Source organism: Oenanthe melanoleuca, chromosome 12 (assembly GCF_029582105.1).
Source record: "Oenanthe melanoleuca isolate GR-GAL-2019-014 chromosome 12, OMel1.0, whole genome shotgun sequence".
Classification (NCBI taxonomy): domain Eukaryota; kingdom Metazoa; phylum Chordata; class Aves; order Passeriformes; family Muscicapidae; genus Oenanthe; species Oenanthe melanoleuca.
The window spans coordinates 11998008-12019892 of NC_079346.1; the positions used below are offsets into that span (position 1 = coordinate 11998008).

At 40.1% G+C, this 21885-nt stretch overlaps 1 protein-coding gene across 4 annotated transcripts; it reads right to left on the reverse strand.

Moving 5' to 3' along the window:
• Positions 1-117: 117 nt before the first annotated feature.
• Positions 118-19965, reverse strand: CCDC66 (coiled-coil domain containing 66). 4 transcript variants are annotated; one of them, XM_056501288.1, is made up of 20 exons: positions 19891-19965; positions 18892-18956; positions 17340-17362; positions 16106-16520; positions 15153-15288; positions 14906-15009; positions 13840-13958; positions 12935-13111; positions 12037-12168; positions 11196-11446; positions 10738-10822; positions 9786-9947; positions 9172-9325; positions 8655-8777; positions 7645-8123; positions 6686-6723; positions 6218-6444; positions 5667-5794; positions 1597-1680; positions 118-861 (listed from the first exon to the last, which is right to left on the reverse strand). In XM_056501288.1, exons 1-19 carry the CDS (start codon positions 19899-19901, stop codon positions 1600-1602), a joined length of 2910 nt encoding a protein of 969 aa, XP_056357263.1. In that variant the 5' UTR covers positions 19902-19965; the 3' UTR covers positions 118-861; positions 1597-1599. The 4 variants fall into 4 exon arrangements, 3 of the variants coding, with proteins under 3 accessions (XP_056357263.1, XP_056357262.1, XP_056357264.1); XR_008841444.1 differs by lacking the exon at positions 118-861 and adding an exon at positions 2924-3065 and having other exon boundaries at positions 1608-1680; XM_056501287.1 differs by lacking the exon at positions 118-861 and having other exon boundaries at positions 1286-1680.
• Positions 19966-21885: the final 1920 nt, after the last annotated feature.

Consider the following 21885-nt stretch of genomic DNA (forward strand, 5'->3'; position numbering starts at 1 on the left):
CTTCAGTTTGAGGTCTGTTTAATGTAAAGCTGAATGTTTGCCTAAAATATGTGAAAGAGCCAGTTGTTTTCTTTTTTTAACTGCAAGAGTACCAAGTCATGTTTCTTTACATAAATATTAAAATTAATGTATTTATTTGACATTGACACAAATTTTGTACAATGTTTTTACATAGCTCTAAGGCAGTGTACTTATTTTCATGAGTATATACTGGATTTTGGCTAAATACCTCAATTAGAGTAACCAATGGTGCAGTTCCATTACAAAAAAAATGAAATAAACTCTTAATGCACAAGGGGCTTGCTAACACATTGCTTTGTCTATGTTTTTTACATCGTTTGCGAAGTGCTTGAGGAACACCCAAGCTTGGTTTCATGCACAGCAATTATCTGTGTGTCACACTTGGTGCTCTTTGCCATTGCAGCACCATCAGTGTCCTACCAGTTTTTGTCTGGCTACTGTGATTACTGTGAGAAAGACAAACCTGGGTTTAATGACTCTGGGAGTTCAATTTGCATCAGAAAAACCTCAATCCTCTCCCACTTCAGCTTAATGATTCCTGGCTTTCAGGCTTTTTTTTTTGTTTTGTTTTGTTTATTTGTTTTGTGAACTAGCACTGGGGTGAGTGCAGTTTTATCTGTTTCTTAATCCTGTCCTTTGCATTTCACATCTGCTGAGTTAGTTACCAACCTTTTCCCCCCAGCGATTCTCTCACTTTGTTCATCGTCCTCTGCCTCAGGCTTCTGGAAGGCAGCAGCCACAGGGAGCAGCTGAGGAGTCTCCAGATGACCCTTGTTGCTGCACTGCTGGCTTTTAATGCTCATCTTCAGGTTGTCCCAAATCCTGTGTTTGGGGGATTTCCTGTTCGGAATTTGATTTTAGTGCTGTTCGGTACCAAGTGATTGTTTGAAACTACATAACTCGAAATTCACAAAATTAGTTGGGACTAAAGTATTGGTTAAAAAGGGCAGTTTTTAAAAAACAAACAAAACCCATAGACTTCTGCCTAAAGTTGATTCTTTCCCTCTATAAACAGTGGATTTATTCAAGTTAAGCACCAGTACCAGACTGGTGTAACACTTGTTACCCTCCCCCCAAACATGACAAGTAGTATTTTCTGAAAAAGAGAGCTCCCTTTTACCAATGAATTGTACCAGATTGTGTGATGCACTGTGGTCTTAAATCTTGAATTGATATTCAGTATATAAGCCCAAAAGGTGGCTGAACATTGAAACACAAGCAGTTTTGTATAGTTAAAAATATACAACAAAGATGGCTAAAGCCATTCAGAATACATCTTTTTATTTATCAAAATTCACACACTGAGTTCTACAAAAACCCATGTAACAGTTTACTTCCATGTTTTTGGTGGTTTATATTAAATTGACACGTCTTCAGGTAGCATGAAAACCATTCTAAACAGACAAACCATCATGAGTTTAAAGTATCTTCAATATAAAAAGTAACATGACCCTGTAGTCTATCAAAATTATAATAATTTAATTTTCATAAAAAAGCTAGAGGTGGTTCATAATTAATTACAGTAGCAAAGTGCTGTGCATTTCCATTTTAAGAATTCAGAACATTTATATGCACCTCTCAAAACGGTGGCATGAAGTTCTCTTGAGCTACAATGGGAATCAGAGTGTTCTCCAACTCCTTCTGCTTCTGCAGGAGGCCCTGAAATAAATGAAAAGTCAATGTTCTGTTTTCCTCACGAGTGTCATTGTTTCATAGTTAAAAACAATTTCCTTGTTAAGGCCCAATGATTTTTAAGTACAGGACTTCAGAAGAAACAGTACAGCCTCATAGACTCAGGGAAGAGGGAACTTCTAGCAGCCTTCAAAAATGTGACTGGAGTGGAAGCCAGGCCAGTTTCCAGGAATGACCATGCAGAGGCAAAAAGGACTTTTCCACTATGTGAAATGAAACTTTCTCATCCCTTTGTGCACTGCCTCTGCATTTGCAGTATTGTAGTGAATTCTTATATGAAGGGTACCCAAAACCCTGATGGGCACTGGCTTTTAGCCTTAACACAAACAATACAGAGCAGGGGCAGCAGTGCCATTGGAACCAGGCCAGAGTCAGACATCTCAGGATACACAGATTAACTGTCAAAAGGTTCAAGGTTCCTGCTCTGTCAATGGTTCTTGGAAGTACTGATGATAGAGAATATCTGTCACAAAAAAAATTTCCTGGAGATATATCCTTGTCTATGAAGTCATACATGATAAAACGTGCATAAATTAAATGATATGCATATGAAAGCATAAATACATGCCAAATATGTGTATAAATTAAACATAAGTATTTTTACTGTAATTAACAGGATCATATATATATTGATATATCTGCCCCCTTGCTCTCCTTTTAGACCTGTCAGAAATAATTTGGTACCATGGAAGTTTTCTTTTTTAGAAAATAAAGTAAATTATTTTTCTCAGCGTTACAAGGCCTTTCTCAAAGAGTTACAGGCTGCTGGCACAGCTCAGTACAGACCTAATGCAAGGCAGCAGCTCCTACAGCAATTTAGACACAGATTCCTGGTGGCACCAAAGGAAAATCAGCAAAGCAGCCTCTAAGACTCCACTTTGGCTCCTTCTAAGACAGCAGCTGCCCATTTTCAATCACTTGATTAATTGCTGGTTCTTTCTATTAATGGATCAGTGTTTTCAGTCTCTGTGTCAGTAACTACTATTTTTACAGAGCATTTTTTTGCATTTAGAAGCATGTCATAAAACCAAGTTATAAAATAAACTGCCCAAAATAAACCAAGAGCTGAGGAACAAGTAACCCTGAAGGTTGGCAGTTCAGTGTTTATCACATGGGTTGCACAGGTACTGGGAAGGTGCTGAGTCCCCACCCAGCCATTGTCACCTGCTGCTGCTGCCTCAGGAACAATGGGGCGCTCTGTAGTACTGACCTGGGGTGAGGGAGGTGTGCTCCTCTTTCTTAAACTTTGGCCCTTCTTTCTCACAAATAATTCACTTTGCTGGCCTTATCCACTGACTTTTGATTTCATTGAGGAAAGTGAGTCTGTTGCTAGCTCCTATTCCTGCTGTGACCTAAGACATGGGGAGAGATTTGCTGTCTTGTAGCAAAATGCAGTGACAGACTCACCCTCCCTTTGCCCTCTCTTTTCCCTGGGTCAGCCAGTCCCACTGGGCTCTTACTGCACCAGCCCAGCTGTATTTATCACTGGCTGTGTGGAGTTCACAGACTAAAGACTGGTCAAAGCTATGTGACTATTATGTGAATTCCCCCAGAGAAAACAATGGCTAAACATACTGTAAATATAGATATTGTATGTATGTAGTCTGCAACTATCAATCCACTCTATATATTTATATATAATTGTAAAAGAGAAAGACTAGATTATCTTCTGAAACAGAAAACAGTCTTCTGTACTTCAGAAAAAATCCTGCAGTATTCATACTTTCTCAGTGAAATAACTGATGCAAAATAGGTGTCAGGAGGAGTACACAATACTTAGGTATATAAGATACACGGAAATGGAATAGTCTTAAATGCCTTCTGCAGCTAGAAGGGAATTTAAAAAGGATCTCCACATGTTTTAGGTTAACTCTCTTGCAGAACCAAGATCCACTGAAAGACTAACCTTGATGTTACTTTTTACCCACTGCAAAATTGACTGTAGGTTCACCTGGTTTCCCTAAGCTTGCCAACTTTAACCTGTTTAAATAACCCTGGCTTTTGTATCCTCAGCAAGCATGAGGATCAGATTGCACCTTGAATCTGGCTTCACTCTTAAGCAAAATGCCACTGGCAAGTGAAGTGAAACACAGAACATGAACTTGTCTCAACAAGGTAAATCACTGCAGGGGGTGAATAATACAAGGACCTAGGGGCTATTGCAAACTGTAACTGCTTCCCAAGGAGGGACCTAGCCCTGTGCTAGGAGTGAAAATGCTAACTGCTTCCCAAATAAGGACCTGACCCTGCCCTGGCCAGCTGAAAGTGATAATGAGTGGAAAACTCCGAAGTCATAGGTTGTGCTAGAACAGATATGGAACTGGAGTGTAATCAGTGAAACAGGTGTAAGTGGCCCATAAGTCTAATGCGAAGATGTCTGTGTCATAAAGGAAGATGTAGTTCTTTGTGTTAGTTAGATTGGAATGGTGTTGTTGTATTTGTAAGCTGAAGATAAAACCACAAGTTATGTAAGGCCCAAACCTCCAGATCTGGGACTCCAAGATAAATAAGGGAATTGGCGTCAGATTTGTACAAGTATAAAAGCTGGTGTGAAATGAACAGAAGTTGGATGTGCAGATGGGGGTGCTGACCCCTGCATGCTCCTGGCACAGTAAAGGTGTCTTGTGTTTGCTGCTGTGGACTAGATTCCTTTGGATCAGAAGGCAAAATACTTAAGAGCTGTAGATATTTAACAGAAATGTTAATGAGCAGTGGGGAAGACCAGGTCCAGTGAAACCAATGTGGAAGTTGTTAGAAACTGGCAGCCTTTCAGTGTTCTTGGGTCACAACTTTTCTCACTGACCTGGGGAGAGTCATGAGCCTTTTTCTGCACAAGGAATTTACCTCCTGCTGAAGCACTATGTGCACATAGCAGTGCTTCTGTCTTTCTAAAGTACAAGAGGTAATCAATAGCATCAACTACTGTTAATTATTTTGTGCTTCACTGTCAGATTTTCTTTATTTTGATTATTTATGAAATTTTCTCTCTCAAGGCAGAGAAAAATCCTGCTGCTAGCAGTAAGTTACATTTAGTTTGGGCCCATTTAAAAGCAAGGGAAGATACTGATACATGTTTATTTTCAGTGTTCTTCACAATGACAAGGAAAGCCTGAAGTAAATATTTTTTTGTCTTGCAGTCCTGTCAGGCTATTTAGAAGCATAAAAGAGAAGTGCTCATGTGCATGTCCAGACCTGTGGCTTCAGTGGCTGTGGGCCACACCTTATTGCTAACAGGTGCAGTATCCAATTCACTTGGGCTTTAGTAACCCAATGCCATTACCAGCACCTGACTACAAAGAGAACAATGTACACAAACACACACAGGCTTTTATCTCAGGAGCTCGTGTGTCTGTGGCATTAAGCTAATTGTCATCTTCTTTTCAGAAAACCTGGCTGATAGACAAATCCTGAATTTTCTTTTTACATGCTAACAACTATCGGCTGTCTTAGAATGATTTTTTGAGTGTTCACACTTCCAGTTTGCAAATTACATTATTTTTCCAGGACTGACAGGAGACCACCCACCAACCCCCAACCTCACCAACCCCATTGTTCTGTCCTGATCTGGCAACTGCAGAGGAAACCTCATTAACAAGGTTCTCGTGTTGTGTTAAAACTCTGTTCTTTTGAAACTGATACATTCCCTATAAACAACCCTAACCATGGAAACCTGGACACCAAACAAAGTCATTTCTCTTGGTTTCAAGTTTGCTTAGGCACTTCACTGTTTCATAGCTGATTTAAGGACTAAGGAGTCCATATTCTCTCTCTAAAGATTCTCCAAAAGTATAAGCAATGTGTGAAAAACAAAATTAGTAAAGTGGAACAAAAGTAGAGGAGAGGGTTCAAAACATAAATCAAATTATGGAAATCAAATTAAAAATAACGATGTGATAATTTTTACTTCAGTATTTATATACACAGGCAGAGTTATCCAATAAATTTTTGCTTACCTGCCGTAACTTTGACAATCCTTCAAGAATTGCTTGTTGTCTCTCTCTGATTGTAACTACATCAGGATTTAGAAGAGGATCTCTAATGTGATCTGAGCTAAAAATCTGTCGTGGCATTTGGTAAGAATCTAAAAGTAAATGCATTATCAAATCAGTTAATAAAACTTTATTAATTTTCTTTTAATTTTGAAGCAGCAGATTTTGAAAGTTTGTGAAAATCAGGGGTTGGTTGCTATTGAGATCATAATCTCTATTTTTAAATCAAACAACACTTAGATTCCTAAACCCCAATCTCTATATAATAATACAAGGAAGTGCAATCATACTTCATGAAAGGCAAAAAACAACAAATTGATAATAGAATTTTTTTTGCTGCTTTTCAGATTTTTCAAAATTTTACTTTTTTATTTTTTTTGAATACTGACAATAATTTGGTTTTCTGTGCACTGCTGTGATTACAGCACAATTCAGCACAAAGCAGATGGGAAATGGCTGGAAGTGCAGCAGTGCCAGGTGATGGCTGTAGCACATCCCCCCGAGCTGTTGAGTACCGTGGAGCGGTGGGTGCAGGCAGTAAACCTCCCGCGTGCGCACGTAGGGCACGAACTGCGCCGAGGGCGGCCGCGCGGCCCCGGGGACGCTCCGGGGCTGGGACTCTGCCTGGCTGGCCTCTCCTCCCCCGTGCTGCTCAGGCTCCAGCAAATGAGAGGCCTGCAGCTGCCTCTGGTGTTCTTGGAGTAATCTGTTCCTAACTGCTGGAACAGGTGGTGATTCAGATCTGTATGGAACAACTGAAGTTCAGTAATGTGATTTTTTTACATTACAGAGACAAAGAATTTTTAGAGTACAGGATTTTTGTTAATTTGCTCTGCTTTTATATCTGCATTTATATCTGATGCATTTCTAACAGTACACAATTAGATACATCTAAATTCTTTTTAAAAAATCAGGAAAGAAAAGCATCTGCATTTCAGTAATAACGTATTTCTACATTTCATTAATGCTGAGAATTGACATACCTTTCTTCATTCAAGTGATTGTTATGAAATTTTTCTTCCTAGGAGAAAACCAAAACAGTGAAAAGTAAAACAAAAACTCTAAGTGTATTTATATTAAAAACTTTGATTTTTCAGAGAAAGTTTGTTCTGAAATTCCAAAAGGACTGCTTGACCTGGGTTCAGGAGAAGGGTATTTATCAAAGATTTGCATTTAAGAGACTTGCGGTGCCCATGAAATAAATCAATTACAGGAGGATTTGCTCCCATTTTCTGTCTTTGGCAGCTCTAAGCACTGTCAAAAATATTCTTGGAACATAGGAATTTATAATCCTACAATCCAAGATGTTAAAGGAAAGGTCCAGAGTTTTGCTATTTGAAGGTGAGAAAGTGAGGTGTGTATGCATACAGAAGAGTAAGCAAGTGAGAGAGAGGGCAAGAGAAAAGCCAAGAATATATTTGATAGTATTTTCTTTAAAAGACTTTTTTCCAGCCACAAGCTCTACTGATATAATGCTTACTGCAAATGGAGAATGACTCCACTAAGGGGGATGCATTTCTGTGGCAATGGAGTACATCCTCAGTAATCCATGTTCTTTGCAGAAATTACCATTGAGCAGGTACTGGCTGTACCTCATCTGTCAGCACAACACAATGACTGGACAAAAAAAAGACGTCAGCGATGTCACTGTGTCCTGCACACTGCTTGCAGTGTGTAAAACTCTGTTTACATAATGAATCAGTGTTAGTGAGGAAATAAAAAGGAATCAACTCTTTAGAAGACTGAAATAACAGTAAAAACTCAAGTCACAAAATCTGAATATGTTCTCCTGGTCCTGATGAACAGAGTGCTGACATAAGGATGAGCAATAGGAGAATTCCAGTGCTCCAATTACAAAACTGAATTCCTACCCAGGTAAAACTGCGAGGAACAGGAGTCTTAAGCCCACATCATAGTTCTCCAAGGGCAGACAGTGACCCACCTTTCTGCCTCTGTGGCCCTTGCTCTTCACAGCTGTTTCTTCCCGAGGTGACAGAGACCTGGCTGAGTGTCCCCCCCTCCTCGCACTGAGCTGCCCGGGGCTGTTCCTTTCCACCAGCTGCAGCAGCTCCATTTGGCGGCGCACTTTGTTCTCCTCCCTCTGTCTCTGCAGTGGTTTAGGGTACCTTTCTGAGGCTGGAATGTATCTTTTCCCAGGCTTGTTTATGTTCCAGTCAGGTCTTTTGCTGTATTTTTCTGAAGATTTAATGTGTCTTTCTTTTCTTGCATACTGCTCATATAGATCACTGTAAATACCACCAGTCTCTTTTCCTGAATGTTTATTTTTATCCATATACTGCATTTCCTTCTGGTATGTTTTGCTCTTAGAGGTTTCTTTATATTCTATGGAAATATCAGGTGATTCACAACCTGCAGTTCTTTCCTCAGCTGACTCAGGGTATGCTGAAGTATTAAAGCAATCTAAAAAAAAAAAAAGATTGTATTTTAAGTCCAAGTCTGAGTTATTCAAATTACTTGGTTGACTTTTGTATAATGTATCAATCTACCATTACTTATTTTATTTAAAAAATGATTGCTACAGTTTTATAATGCTTTTTTAAATTATTTTTTTCTGTGGAAGACAGAAAGGACCTGTAGAAGCAAACTCAGTGAGGAAGGGCTAAAACACAGAAGACTGGAGAACCAAATCAAGTAACTTCAAAAACGTGGACCTACATGGCTTGTGACCCTAAGTTGACACTATATTGCAGACTATGGGATTTGTAACTGGTACGTACTAACTGTACAGAAATATCATTCATTTAGAAGAATAAATAGTGATAAATAGAGGAATAAAGTGATACACTTTGATTCACCAACATGACTGTGTCTGTGCAAGTATTTCTTGCTAGCTTTATTCCTTGTAACTATCAGTGGTCTGGCTCAGTTTCACAAGCAGGGTCCCCCTGCCTGTCTGGAGGTCCCTCAGAGTAACTCAGGTGGGCTCTGTACCTGTCTGCACGGCCGTGTCTTTCCGAGGGGAAGCCTGCTGCTCAGGAGGACTCCCCACACCATCAGGGAAATCAGTACTTCCTGCTGAAATGCCTGAATTACACTTTTCAAACTCTGTATCACCTAAAAAGGGTAAAGTTGTTCCATTTAGTAACACAATTCAATTTAAAACATGCTACAGAGTTATCAGACTGTTGTGGTTTAGAGGTCAAGGCAATACTGAGAACTCTGGTCCAAATCCCAATAGTCTCCCTTTTCCACTGGAAATGTTATAGCACACAGCTCTGAATATTCATGTGCATTCCTGCCAATACCTTTGCATTTCTTCCTTTACATAAGACACTATTTGAAACTTACTAAAACACAATACTCTCCATAGGAGTTAACGCTTAGATTTGTTTGAAAGATAAATAAACTGTAATGAAATTTGGTTTGTGACCCAAATGCACACAGGGAAAAAACCCACCCCAATCCCAGAAACAACTTGCTTTCAACCACCAAAGGAACAGAGGCTTACACTTGCCACCACCAAGACTGTTCTGAAGTTCTGAAATGTCATGTGCCTTCTGAGCCAAGTCTGGAATGTGCTGCTCTTGTTTTGATCCCTGGGCTAATTCCTGAGCTTTCTCCATTGTCTGATAAAGCTCTTTGGCTTTAAGAGTTGCAAGTTCCTTGGAAAAAAAGAAAAAGGTAAATATGTGATTATTTATTTAGAGAATAAAATCAATTATTTAATCACCATATAATCCTCAAGATTTATATGTCTTTTTATTTAGGGAATTTTTTAAGGTTTTTTTCAAAATCAAAACTAGTTAAGTAAGTACAGTATGTAATCTTTAATTTCTATGATTCTAAGTTCAGAACCTCTGCTGTACTAATGAAAGATCTTTAGTCTTAGCATTAAAAAGTAAGCATTTAGAGCCTCCAAGTTACCTGGATATTTATTTCCCTTCTAATAAATTCCTCCTTTTCTAGATGCCATCTGATGTCAGTCATCTCTGACTTACTGTAACGTGGTTTATTGAAAAGAAAGGAGCCTAAATAAAAGTAATAAACCCCAACTTGCTCCTACTTGCACAGGAAGGAGACAGTGAATCACATCTTTAGTACTAAAGATAATGCAAACCACACCTCCTTTTGTTTTTGTTTCAGCATTTCTTCTTCAAACTGTTTCTGGAGTTGTGCTTTTTCTCGTGCCAGGCGCAGTTCTTCCTGTTGTTCTTCCCATTTTCTCTGCTCTTCCTCCAGTTGTTTCTTCTTCCGTTTTTCTTCTACCTGAGCCATTATTACTTTCTGGCAGGATCAGAACAAAAAGGGTAAAGTAAAATATGTAACATTAATGTATTGTAAGACATTTATTTGTGTATTTTTGTGTATGTGTAGAATTGAATTTGGACAAGTGAAAAAAAATTGAAGACAATTTATTTCAAACACTCCTGGTTTTGTTTCTGGAAAACCACCAGCCCAATCAAGCAGTCTGAAATACTCAGATAGAAAAAAGGAGCTTTTTATGTTTTAGAAAATACTTTTTTTTTTTTCTTGTAAAGAGATTATTTTCATCTTATGCACATACAGTAATCCAGAGTTTGATCCTGCAGACTAACAGTGCGACCAGAACAGTCTCTACATTTATACTGAGAATTCTTCACTCCATGCTAGAGACACGAGCACACAGACACACATTGTTAGGCTGCCACAGAGGTTAGATAAATGTCAGTGAAGTAGATAAAAAAAATAATGTTTCATGGAGTGGGAATCTGTAAATAGCAGATTTCACCTCCTTGTAACAATGGAGACTGAAGGAAAATGCACATAAACCTGCTAGAGCTCTAAAGACTGAACTGTACACTTTTTGAGGCAGGAATTCAGTTATAGAAATGCAATAATCTCGTGCAAATATTGAAAGAGAATTGTACAGTCTAACTGAAGGAAATATTGCCAAACAATGTACATGTCATCTAAAGCATAAAAGTCAAGTGCCTCCCTGGGTTCTGGTATTTAATCTCTTGCTTTATTCAGGAGACATTACCTTTCATCCTTCCTTCTTATTAAAAAAGTGTGAGACTTTAAAACCAAAGTCTACCTGATGTTCCAACTGCTTCTGCCTCCTCCTGTCCCTCTCCTCAATCTGTGCAGGGTCCAGCAGAGCTGTCATGGAACGGAGGAAACTGTGAACAAAGGGACATGTCAATGTTTTAATCACTAGAAAATAATCCTTAAGCCTTTCTTAATTAGAATCAGTTAGATTTCATTTTCATATTGAGGTTATTCTGTTGTGTTAATTATAAATTAATATATAAATTAACTAATAGATTATTAAATCCTTTTCATTAAGGAACAAAGTAAGGTTATTTGCAATAAATTTCATTAATAAATAATGGCAGCACTTGTGCTTCACTTTCAATAGTGAAACAACAGGTATTTGGAAAAAAGCAAAAGCCAAACAAATGTAAAGGATTTTTAATTTTTTTTTTTAATTTCTGAGGAGGTACCAGAAATGTACTGGTTGGGAAAATAATTACTCTTACAAAGCTCACTCACCTGACTCTCTGACTTTGTTCCAAAGCATCCTTTTTAGCAGCTTTTTCTGCAGTTCCCATCTGTAAGGGCAGGAGGTTGCCTAAAGCTGCAGGTGACAAAGGGTGAATGAAAGCAGCCGGGTCCTTGGGGTCAGGTGACAGGGAAAGACTTTCAGGCTTTCTGTGCATTCCATTTAAGGGATGTTGTGCATTAGCATTAAAGTGGTTCTTAAAAGAATCAAAATGCATTTCCCATCTGTCATGCTCTTCTGCCTAGATGAGTATCAAACAACAACAACAACAACAAAAAAAAAAAAAAAAAAAAAAAAAAAAAAAAAAAAAAGAGCAAAAGCATTCAGTTGCACTGTTTTTATAAAGTGTGGTTAATAAAACACACAATACACATTCTGTATACCAGGAACATTTGAAAAGCTACAATGCAGACAGCAGTTAATTCCTCAAGTGAGAAGACAACTGTCTCAGTTACTTAAAATGCAAGTCAGATCACAGATTATAATGCTGATCCATACCTGGTCAGCACAAACATATTGCTACTACATTTTCATGAAAAAAAGGGAAAGGTCACTCCCTGGTGTCAGTAGCTAGAGGGTTTTATTTTCTCCCTCATTTTTGGTGACGTTACCACTGCCTCCATCCCTGCAGCAAGCCCTCTAACACACCAGGCACTGAAATACTGAACAGCCACTGGCTCAGTGTTCAGTTCATCCTTATGGTGAAAACCCGGACAGGCTGCAGAAAATTCCATCTTTGTTGCTACTTCACTAATACCATTTTTTACTTCTTAAAACAATAAAAAAGAAAGATTTTTCTTATTTCAAAAAGTCCCTCTAAACCACAGATACCTTTGATAAATTAAGTTTTTCTTCTATTTTTCGTAGTTTAGCTTCTTCCTTCTGCTTGTTCAACTCTTCAAGCCACTTCTTCTGTTGCTCATGCTTCAAAGCACTAAAAGGTCTCTCCTGTGGTACAGCTTCCTGGAATAAGATAACTGTTTAGTTCTACAACAAATTAAGTATCTTGTCTAGCCACATAATAAAGACTTGGCAGAAAGCTCTGCCTTTGGTTGGTGAGCAAAACTGGGCCTTTCTCTAACACATAAGACCATGTAAGTTTGTAACTGTACCAAGTGTCTGACTGCTAACAAGAAGATAATTCCTACTTGAAGCATCTCACTCCAGAAAACCCTATTTACTTGTATTATGAACAGAAATTCCTTTTTCTTCCTATGGTTCACTGCTCAGTCTGTGCTCCAGGAAGATTCAGCACCACAACCTAATTAGCAGTGATCTCTCTCAAATTAAGGAGCTACCATCTTCTTTCTTCTTAACAGATCTCTGAATTATTTAACAAGCTCCAGTGGCACTGAGAACTTCCAATGCCATCTGACAAAAAACTCTCTTCAATCACTGCCTAGCAGCCATAACTTCAGACCTACTTCTTGAGCCTTCTGCCATCAATATCTTTTATTTTATATAGGTTACCACTTCTCTATTTCTTCAACACATACTTAAAAACTAATGAATACTGCATGTCACACCTCTAGTACTGTTCTTCACATCAGCCTTGAAGGAAGTGCTATCTTCAAAGCATTGATATTTTGATAAACATTCATTCAGACAAAGTTATTTATGCACAGCAAAAAGGTCTAAGGAATTTTTCTAGTTTAAAAGAACTTCTTGAGACAAACATTTTTTGTTAATAAATAAGTAAAAAACCCCTGCATGCAATTTAAGATCTTACCCTGAAAGCCAATGCTGTGCAACTGCCAGCTGGAAAGTCAGAAGAACTGAAATCAGAAGAGTGCCCAGCTGGAGCTCTTGGAATGTTCAGTGCAACTCCATCAGCCTCTGTGGCTAAAGCAGCTGTACAGGCAGAGTTTTCCTCAGTGCCATGAACTGAATCAGCTGGAAACACTGTCTGCAAATAAAGGGACCATTCTGAGACTTACTTAGTTCACCTGTTTCATTTGTTAACAAAATTATACTTTTAGAAGCTGCTGTTCATTAAAACCTCAGCCCAAACTAAGCATCTTTTATCCACTATCAATTATGTAGATTGAAACAAATTTTTATGGGACAGTCAAAACTTTGCTATGAGTGCTGAATGTGCCACAAAAAAGTGCAATTTGCTTTTCCTGTAAGAAATGATAGCAGATAAAACCCTAACTTCTGTTTAACAGCAATAAACTTCATTGGAGAAGTCTCTTGTGAGTATAATGTATTTATCTAACACAGTGACACAGCTTTTTAAAAAAGTGAGAAGTGATATTAGCTATGCTCATGACATAAGCAATCAAATATATGTGAGAGCTCATGAACAATCTATATAATCATATAGACAGGAATTACATTTGACACTATTCCACCAAACAGAACAAGAAAAGATTCACACTTTTTAGTCAGGAATACAAATGGAGGGACAGGAATGGGTGCTTCCTGCTATAAAGATCTTAAGCTGAGAAGTTACAAGCTGGAGCAACAAGTAAATGTGGACCAGGGAGCTGCAGCAATTCATGCCCTGAGAGGGCTTAAAACACCACCAAAATTGGACTCTAGAGGATTTGTATAGAAAAGAAGATCTATGAATTAAACTGTTCTGCAACAGTGCTGTGAAAACTGTGCTCTTGTGTTTATTGACAGCCTTACCTGGTCTGGGTCAGGTGTTTCCACTTTATGGGGTTTATTACTGCCAAGTTTTGCCCAGAAATAACCCACCTCTCCCTCCAAAGTTTCTTTCAGTTTCTTCTTCAGTGCTACCTGTTCATCTTAAACAAAACCAAACTCTAGTAAGAGTTCCTATTGCAAACATTTAGCAGTTAAAAAAAAAAAAAAAAGAAAAAAAAAAAGAAATAGACAGCAATGCATGTCTCCCTGTCACTTGGACTGTGAAATGGACACAAGAGTTGTCACCAATCAGTCTGAACAGTCATGACCTTGCTCTTAAGAGCAAAGTGAGTGTCTGCCCAGGGATGCAGAGCTAACTGGGGAGTCTCTCTGAGAAGACTTAAAAACAATTTCCCACGTAAAACTAACAAACAACCAATATACAAACTCTTTCAATTTTGTTACACCAGTCTTGAATTCCTTAATATTATTAAAACCAATGGAGCTATAATGGAAACTACTGACAATGCAGAATCAAACCTTGAAACCAAATGATCTAAATTCAAGTTCCAAACAAAACACAGCACTCCTCCAAATGAATCATAAAAAGCTTAATTTGTCAGAGGGAATTTACTACTGTATTAAAGTTTTAGTTTCCTCCAGAGATTCTCCTTGATTGGTGATGGGGCTGGACTGCAAACTCTCTCAAGTTCAAATTGCAATTTCATACACTCAGTCATGCATGTAGATTGGAGTTATGCTGTTCCCATTAAAAAACAAATGAATTATTAAATAATAATGGCTGTCAACTACTGTCAGAATGTGACAAAACTGCTGGCAAGTAGCACATAAAATACAAAGCATAAAAATACATTTATTTGAGAAATTTAATTGGCAAAAAAAAGTGTTTCTTGCAAGAATTTATGATCTTTGCATAAATTCTTGAAATTCAAGAATCTTAATCTGTCTCGGAGACCTATTTACTTTTCAATTTGTAGCAACTGTACTGATGTAAGTAAATGTAAAAGGGCACAAGTAATATCAAATTTCTTGGTATTCTGGGTGTAATAAAAATTGATCAAAAATGTATTTTATACAACATAAGTACCTAATTCCTTCTTCCATTGGGTCTTTTTAAATTCCAATAAGGCTTTCTCCCCTTCTCTTTCACCCAAGGTACTAAACAAGTCAGCAGGTTTCCATGAATCCTTTCTAGAGAAAAGGAAGGAGGGGGAAGATTTTAGAGGTAACTTTTAAATTAGTATTTATAAACAAAATTAATATTATTAAGAACATATGACATGAACCTTTATTGCAGACACAATTTTTGTACACACTAACACAAATGTACCTACATAACTTTCTGTCCTGGCTGTGGTTGTACTTCTTGTTTCTTGCCTGAATCAGTGTTTGCTTCATCAGGAACTGGGGACACTGAACAATCTTTTTGGAGTGATGCTATAACATTTTCCTCCGATGCCTCATTAATAGCTGTGGTAGAACATAAATATATAAAAATGTATATATAACCACTAAACTTTCTTCAGCTTTGAGTAAATACTTTTGAGAGCAGAAACTTGCAGATTCCCCACAATTTAACAAAAGTGTTTTCAGCCCTGCTTGTATAGTTAAGGCACTTAATTTAGACCTTCACAGGGTATTTTTAAAATGCTAGACTTAGTTACCACTTATTCTTGACTAAGGGCTCAGAGTATGGGACTCTAATAAATTGCAGGATGTCTTATTCTTGGTGCCAAAGCTGACCCCCTCCACAGATCCACCAAGGAGGAAGGATGCCATAAAGGAAAATGAGCACCAGTTCTTACACTGTTGATTAGAAGAACTGGAGAGAGGAAAGGAAAAATACATTCAGCACTGACAGTCCATATAGGCAAAAAGACACATATCCATCTTTGGCCATAGGGAAATGGCAGAACTGCTCTTGAGACACAGAGGAAGACCTGAACTCTTCACAAACCAGAAGGGCCCTTCTCTTTGGGCAGTGGTGCACTGCAGTTCTGTTTTTTCCCCAGTGTAAAATGGGTCTTATTTTGCATCACACAGTGATGACATTTCTTGCTGATTTACTCTTCAGTATACTGGAAATCTATCAATCAATCTTTTTTACTGTCATAATTCTGAAATGCTTGGTTCCTCACAGTAACAATGTCACATCCATAATGGCAAATGATATTTTGTCTGAGACTACCCAACATAAATGTGACATCTCTACAATGTGCAAATAAGCTTAAATTACCAACTCTTGGACTGTTCCCATGAAACAAATGCATCCAATGGCTGGTCTTACCCATTTCCTCTTGCTTTTCATGAGCCTCAGAGATGCTTTTTCCTTCTTTAACAATCTTCAAAATCTGTTGAAGCTGTGCTTGTGTTAAACATACCAAACTTTTTAAGTCTTCAGTTGACAGATGTGGGGCTTGAGGTTTGTGTTTAGTTTTTTTCACAATACTAGGATCCTCTGAATCAGGATGTTTGTTTGTCTTATCTCTTTGGAAAATCAAAGAGTATCCTTTAGTTGTGGCTTCATGTGAGGAATGTTTACTAACTTGCAGTTTTTCACCTTTTGTCATTGATAAGCTTGATTCACTCCTTGGTTTTGTTAAACTTTCCTGCTTGATACAAGCATTTTGTGTCGGCCTCAAGATGAGCCCAGTGTGCTTCATTCTCAGCGCCTGTTTAGGTGCTCTGGCTTTATTACCCATCTGTCAAAGCAAAAAGATTTCACCATCTATTAAATAAGAAGAAAAAATTGTATTTGTAACAAATGAAAACAAGATTGAAGCAACAAGGAAAATGAGTGTGATTTTTCTTTTCTGTAGAAACCCCATATAAACTAATGAAATATCTTCACAAGTACCAGGAATACTTTTGGAAGAGGACACAGCACCTGAATTTGAGTATTTCAAAATGACAATATGAGTAACAACTTCATGTAGCATTACATTTAAAAGTATTAATAAGCATTAAATCTGCATTACTTTGGTGTTTCTGAAGCCTGGCCCCAAATAAGTACATGTTTTCACCATGCAGCCAGCTGTATTTCAATACTGATTTTTCCACTCTAAACTAAAGATTTATCCTTTCCAAGGTCCTTGGTGCAAACTTCTAATTATTTCCTGTTCATTAGGACATTTTTCTCCTTCCCAAACCCATGGCATTCCAGTTTAATCAGAGACAACCTGAATGATCAAACTTGAAATTAAACACACTTCAGATCTCTGTTTTACCAGAATTCCTTTAAGGTCTCAGAAAGTTCCGATTTAGATGATTCCCTCTGCTGCTCTAACTCCTTGGTCAAGGAAACTAAAGCATTTTGAAAAGGTAAAGAAATTCACAAAACTTTGAATTCATCCTTTTGAACAGCTATTGCAAACCTGAGAAATAACAGAATATCTCAAGTTAAAGGGGACTCATATATTTCTTTTGCATAAATATAACTGATTGCAAGTATTTTAACAGGTCAATTTCTCAATATTTTTAACAAATAGTGAATTTGTGTGTTCTAAAAATTTTACACTTACCTTCATGGCAGGCTTTGATTTATCTTTTGGGAAACAAACACAAACATATGAAAGAAGTATTTAATAACAACTTGCTCCTGAAAAACAATCTTGAGAAATTAGTAAAACGTTTTATTTATCCAATTTTTGTAAATCATTGGAAAGTACTTTTCCCATACCACCTGTCCTGATTATTTTACTTTTTTTTTTTTTACTTATTTCAGTATACATACTTCAAAAGTATGTTGGAAAAAAATTTAGATATATTTCAGTAACTATTTCCTATTAAAAAACCCTGTATAGTTTAAAACACAACTAATCAAATTATTGTGCCAGTCTGACCTTCCCCTGCTATTCATTGTTTCTCAGAGAACCCTGTGCCTTCTTTGGTTCCGTGATGCTGTTTGTCTCCATTACTCCCACACCTGTTCAGTCTTTTAACTCCCATCTTGGAGGATGCATAGAGGTGTAGTAGTCTCAAAAATAGTAAGTACCATGTTCAATATAATACTTAAGAATACAGTCTGTTCTAATATTAATAGAGGGAATGTGGTACTCAAGCAACCCTGTACATATAGCTATTTTCTTTGGTTTTTTTCTGTGCAAGAGAGAAAAACTTTCCAGTAGCAGCTTAAGCTACTGCAGAATCCTACTTTAGCCCCTGAGAATGTGAGCAGTGTTTTTCAGTGCAGAAACCAAAATTCAGAACAAATACCATTTGAGGCAATTTTTGATAGCATTTAATTTAAGGAAATGCTTGATATCAATGTATAAAGAAGATAATTCTGGAAGAGTACTTGTTCAAGGTTAGTTCACAGTCCACAACAAGGCTTTATCTTGGAGCACTCTGGAACACCGACTGCCCCTATGCAGCCAAAGATGCTAAAGAGCACTGGAATTCCTTCCTGGCTCAAAACACCACATAATGTCTCATGAGGCAGCTGTCTAGTAAAATGAAATATAATTTAAACAGCATTTAATAGAGAATTTCTCTATCCTGACTATGTAGAACAGTTGGGAAAGTAGACTTATATCTGACAAATCACAAAAATGGAATTTATTGCAGAGACATATGTCTGACAAATCACAGAAATAGAATTTAACACTTAATTACAAACATAGGTTTTTCCAGTATGAATAAACTGCTTATTAAAAGTCAAAAATGTTAATTGCAAATACTGAAGTGGCTTTAAAAATGTGATTGTACTATCATGCTTTGTAACTGAAGCAGTTATTAGGCCTCTTCCATCCTGGCAAGGAACGTGCTATAAAGTTACAGAACTTATCAAGTTATGCCAGTTGATACACAACAGCACTTAACTTTTTATTTTAATGACCAACTAAGCAGTGGAGACTATTTGCCAGCTGTTCCCTGGTGCATACACTATTCAGAGTTTATTATCAACCTACTATTCAGAATCGAGCTGGTGAGAGAGAGGACTTGTAAATAACAATGCACACTCTTCCTAATCTGAAAAATATTTCAGGAAAGCTGGGCTTTATGTCTCTTGGATGTTAGGTTTAACTTCAAGAAGCTTTAAAGATTACTTGAGATAAATAATTTTAAAAATACCAGAAGAAGCTAAAATTAGCCTAGGCTTTCCATCCAGCACTTCAGTTTCAAGCTTCAGTCCATCACTGCAAAAGGAGAGAGAGAGGAATCTGATATATTAAGTAATCTGATAACGGTAAGATTTTTACATTAAGAACAATTGTACTTAATTATAACACAGTATTTACTGTTGTTTCAGACGGCCCTTCACATCCCAAGCTATGTTTTGAGAAGTTACTTAAAACAAAGAAATCAACGTCTTGAAGAGGGTACAGTTTTACTGGTACTGAAAAAACTGGATTGCTATGTTGCAAAGCAGATCTTTAACACAAAGGTGCCACTCAATACCGTTACACAGAGCAATACGCCTCAAGAATTTAACAACCCGACAATATAAACCGGGTGCTACACAAATCGCTAAGCAAGTCTCCCGAACGCCAGCGCTGATCACGAAGCAGGGCTGTATTTTGGGAACATCCTTTGGTTGTGCTTCCACGCACAATTCCCCTTTGCAAGCGCAACAAGCGCTGTTTGTAAGCGTTTACAAGAAGATAAAAACGTGGCACTGTGAAGTACCCAACCGCTTTTCTTCCGTGCGCTGGGACAATCCAACATGAGGATATGAGCTCCAAGTAATACTTTATCTTCATATTTCATTATAAAATGTTAACGAAATAATCCACCGCAGTTCGAGCTCGCACGCAACTTTCTAAGGGGCACCTTAGAAAGGATCACTTCACTGAGCCGCCGCCCGGCCCGGCCCGTCCCGCTCAGAGCCGCAGCCGGCGGGGCCCGCGGGACGCGGAGGGTGCGCGCTGCCCTCACGCCGCCGGCCCGCGCTGCCCGGCACCCCGCCGCCCCCGCCGCGCCCCACAGCCCGCACCGAGGCCTCCCACGGCAAGGGGCGCTAGCCCCCAGCTCTGTCCCACAGACCGACCCTCCCCGAACAGCTGCATCCCGCAGGGAGCGCGTCCAGCTGCCCGCCCGGCGCGGCGCGGCGCGGCCCCGTTCGCTCCGTACCCCAGGTTCATGGCGCTGCCCGGCGGCCACCGAGCCCCGCGGAGCCCCGCGCATCGCCCGCCCTCAGCGCCGCGCCCCGCTGAAGGAGCCGCGCGCCGATTGGCTGACCGCGGGGGAACCTCCACCAATGAGCACCCGCAGCACTGCGGGGCGGGGCGGCCGGGAGCGCCGGGGGATGGAGTCCCGAGGGTTGGAGTCCCGATGGATGGATGGAGTCCTGAGGGATGGGATCCCGAGGGATGGATGGAGTCCCGAGGGTTGGAATCCCGATGGATGGATGGAGTCCTGAGGGATGGGATCCCGAGGGATGGATGGAGTCCCGAGGGATGGAGTCCCGCTCGTACCCCGGGTCCAAAGCACTGGGGATGCGGTCCCGCACACCCTCGTCCCGGGGGATGGGGTCTCGCAGGCCCGCTGAGGGTGCGAGGCAATAGCCAAGCGATTATCCCCAGCTTCAAGTACCTGCGGAGGAAGGAGGGAAAGCAGGGGAACAAGGGACGAGCGGGGAGGGAGAGAAGATGCGTGTGGGGAGGGTCTGAGCCAGCCGCTGCGGGCGGCAGCTGCTCTCTCGCATTTTCTATTTATTTACTTACTTACAGCTCCGTCTGGGGAGGCAGAGAGCGGCAATGAAGCCGCGATCTGTGGGACAGAGCTGTGGGACACTGAGCGGGGACAGCCGAGAGAGGAGGGCGCGGAGTTCCCCAGAGAGCCAGCGCAGCAGGAGCCGTCCGGTCCCGTCCCCCCTGCTGCCGTGTCCCGTGCCGTGTCCCGCGCTGTGCCGTGCCGTGTCCCGTCCCGTGCCGTGCCGTGCCGTGTCCCGTGCTGTGCCGTGCCGTGTCCCGTCCCGTGCCGTGTCCCGTGCCGTGTCCCGCGCTGTGCCGTGCCGTGTCCCGTGCCGTGCCGTGTCCCGTGCTGTGCCGTGTCCCGTCCGTGCCGTGCCGTGCCGTGTCCCGTGCCGTGCCGTGCCGTGCCGTGTCCCGTGCCGTGCCGTGTCCCGTCCGTGCCGTGCCGTGCCGTGTCCCGTGCTGTGCCGTGTCCCGTGCCGTGTCCCGTGCCGTGTCCCGTCCCGTGCCGTGCTGTGCCGTGCCGTGTCCCGTGCCGTGTCCCGTGCCGTGCCGTGCCGTGCCGTGCTGTGCCGTGCCGTGTCCCGTGCCGTGTCCCGGCGGGACACGCCGCCCTGCGCCTCGGCGGCGCTTTCTGCACCGCGCTCCTGCTGAGCTGGGCGATCGCCACTGGCTTGGTGGTTTCCAGCTGCTGGTGCGTGTTCCTGGCTCGTTTGTGATGCTCGAGAAGCGTTTTGGGAGCTGTAGTTTGAACACTGCTGTTGTGTGGGTACACCTTCTGGAATAATGGGACCCATAAAATGCAAATTAAATGAATCTACGTTTTCCAAAGGAGGATATGGTTGTGTTAAAAAACATAGTCAGATTCAATAAAATGTTTCAGAGCCCGTTGAGTTATTTTACTATTCAAGATGGCATTTAGGCTTATGCTTAAGGCCAAATACTTACTGAATTCCATTATTTCAAAGGAGTTAAGACCTCAAGATCTGTCTGGAATAGTGTTGCTTCTAGATGTGATTAATTTTGTCTTGCCAAAGGTACCACAGATAAAGGGGCAGATCCTCTGATGGTAACAGAAGTGCTGCCCTTGTGAGCTTGCACAGGAAACTAAGCAATAATAGACAGATAGTTGAGGTGCAGTTTATTGTGTGCACAAAATCTCTGAACTGCTTTGCTTGTATTTCTATAAAATTATCACTCAGCAGACAAAATTATGACTTTTTTTTCCCCTCCAAATACTGCTTTGCAGCATATTGTTCGGTGCTTATCTATATATCAGCTAAGAAATTTCCATTGAAATTTCCATTTAGGGACTAGAACAAGGGAAGGAGAGAAAAGAAAGCCTGGAGTTTTTCTAACAGTGCACTACTTATGAAGTCCAGTGAAGCACAGAACATACAAGATGGGTGATAAAAGCAGTGAGATTTCATCC

What these genes read in the sequence shown, in the direction of transcription:
- CCDC66 (XM_056501288.1), bottom strand. An exon ending in AATCAAAGCCTGCCATGAAG is followed by an intron (nt 16,521 to 17,339) that starts GTAAGTGTAAAA and finishes TTGCTTTGACAG; the next exon opens with ATGGGTAATAAAGCCAGAGC. An exon ending in AGGGCCACAGAGGCAGAAAG is followed by an intron (nt 6,724 to 7,644) that starts GTGGGTCACTGT and finishes GTTTTCTCCTAG; the next exon opens with GAAGAAAAATTTCATAACAA.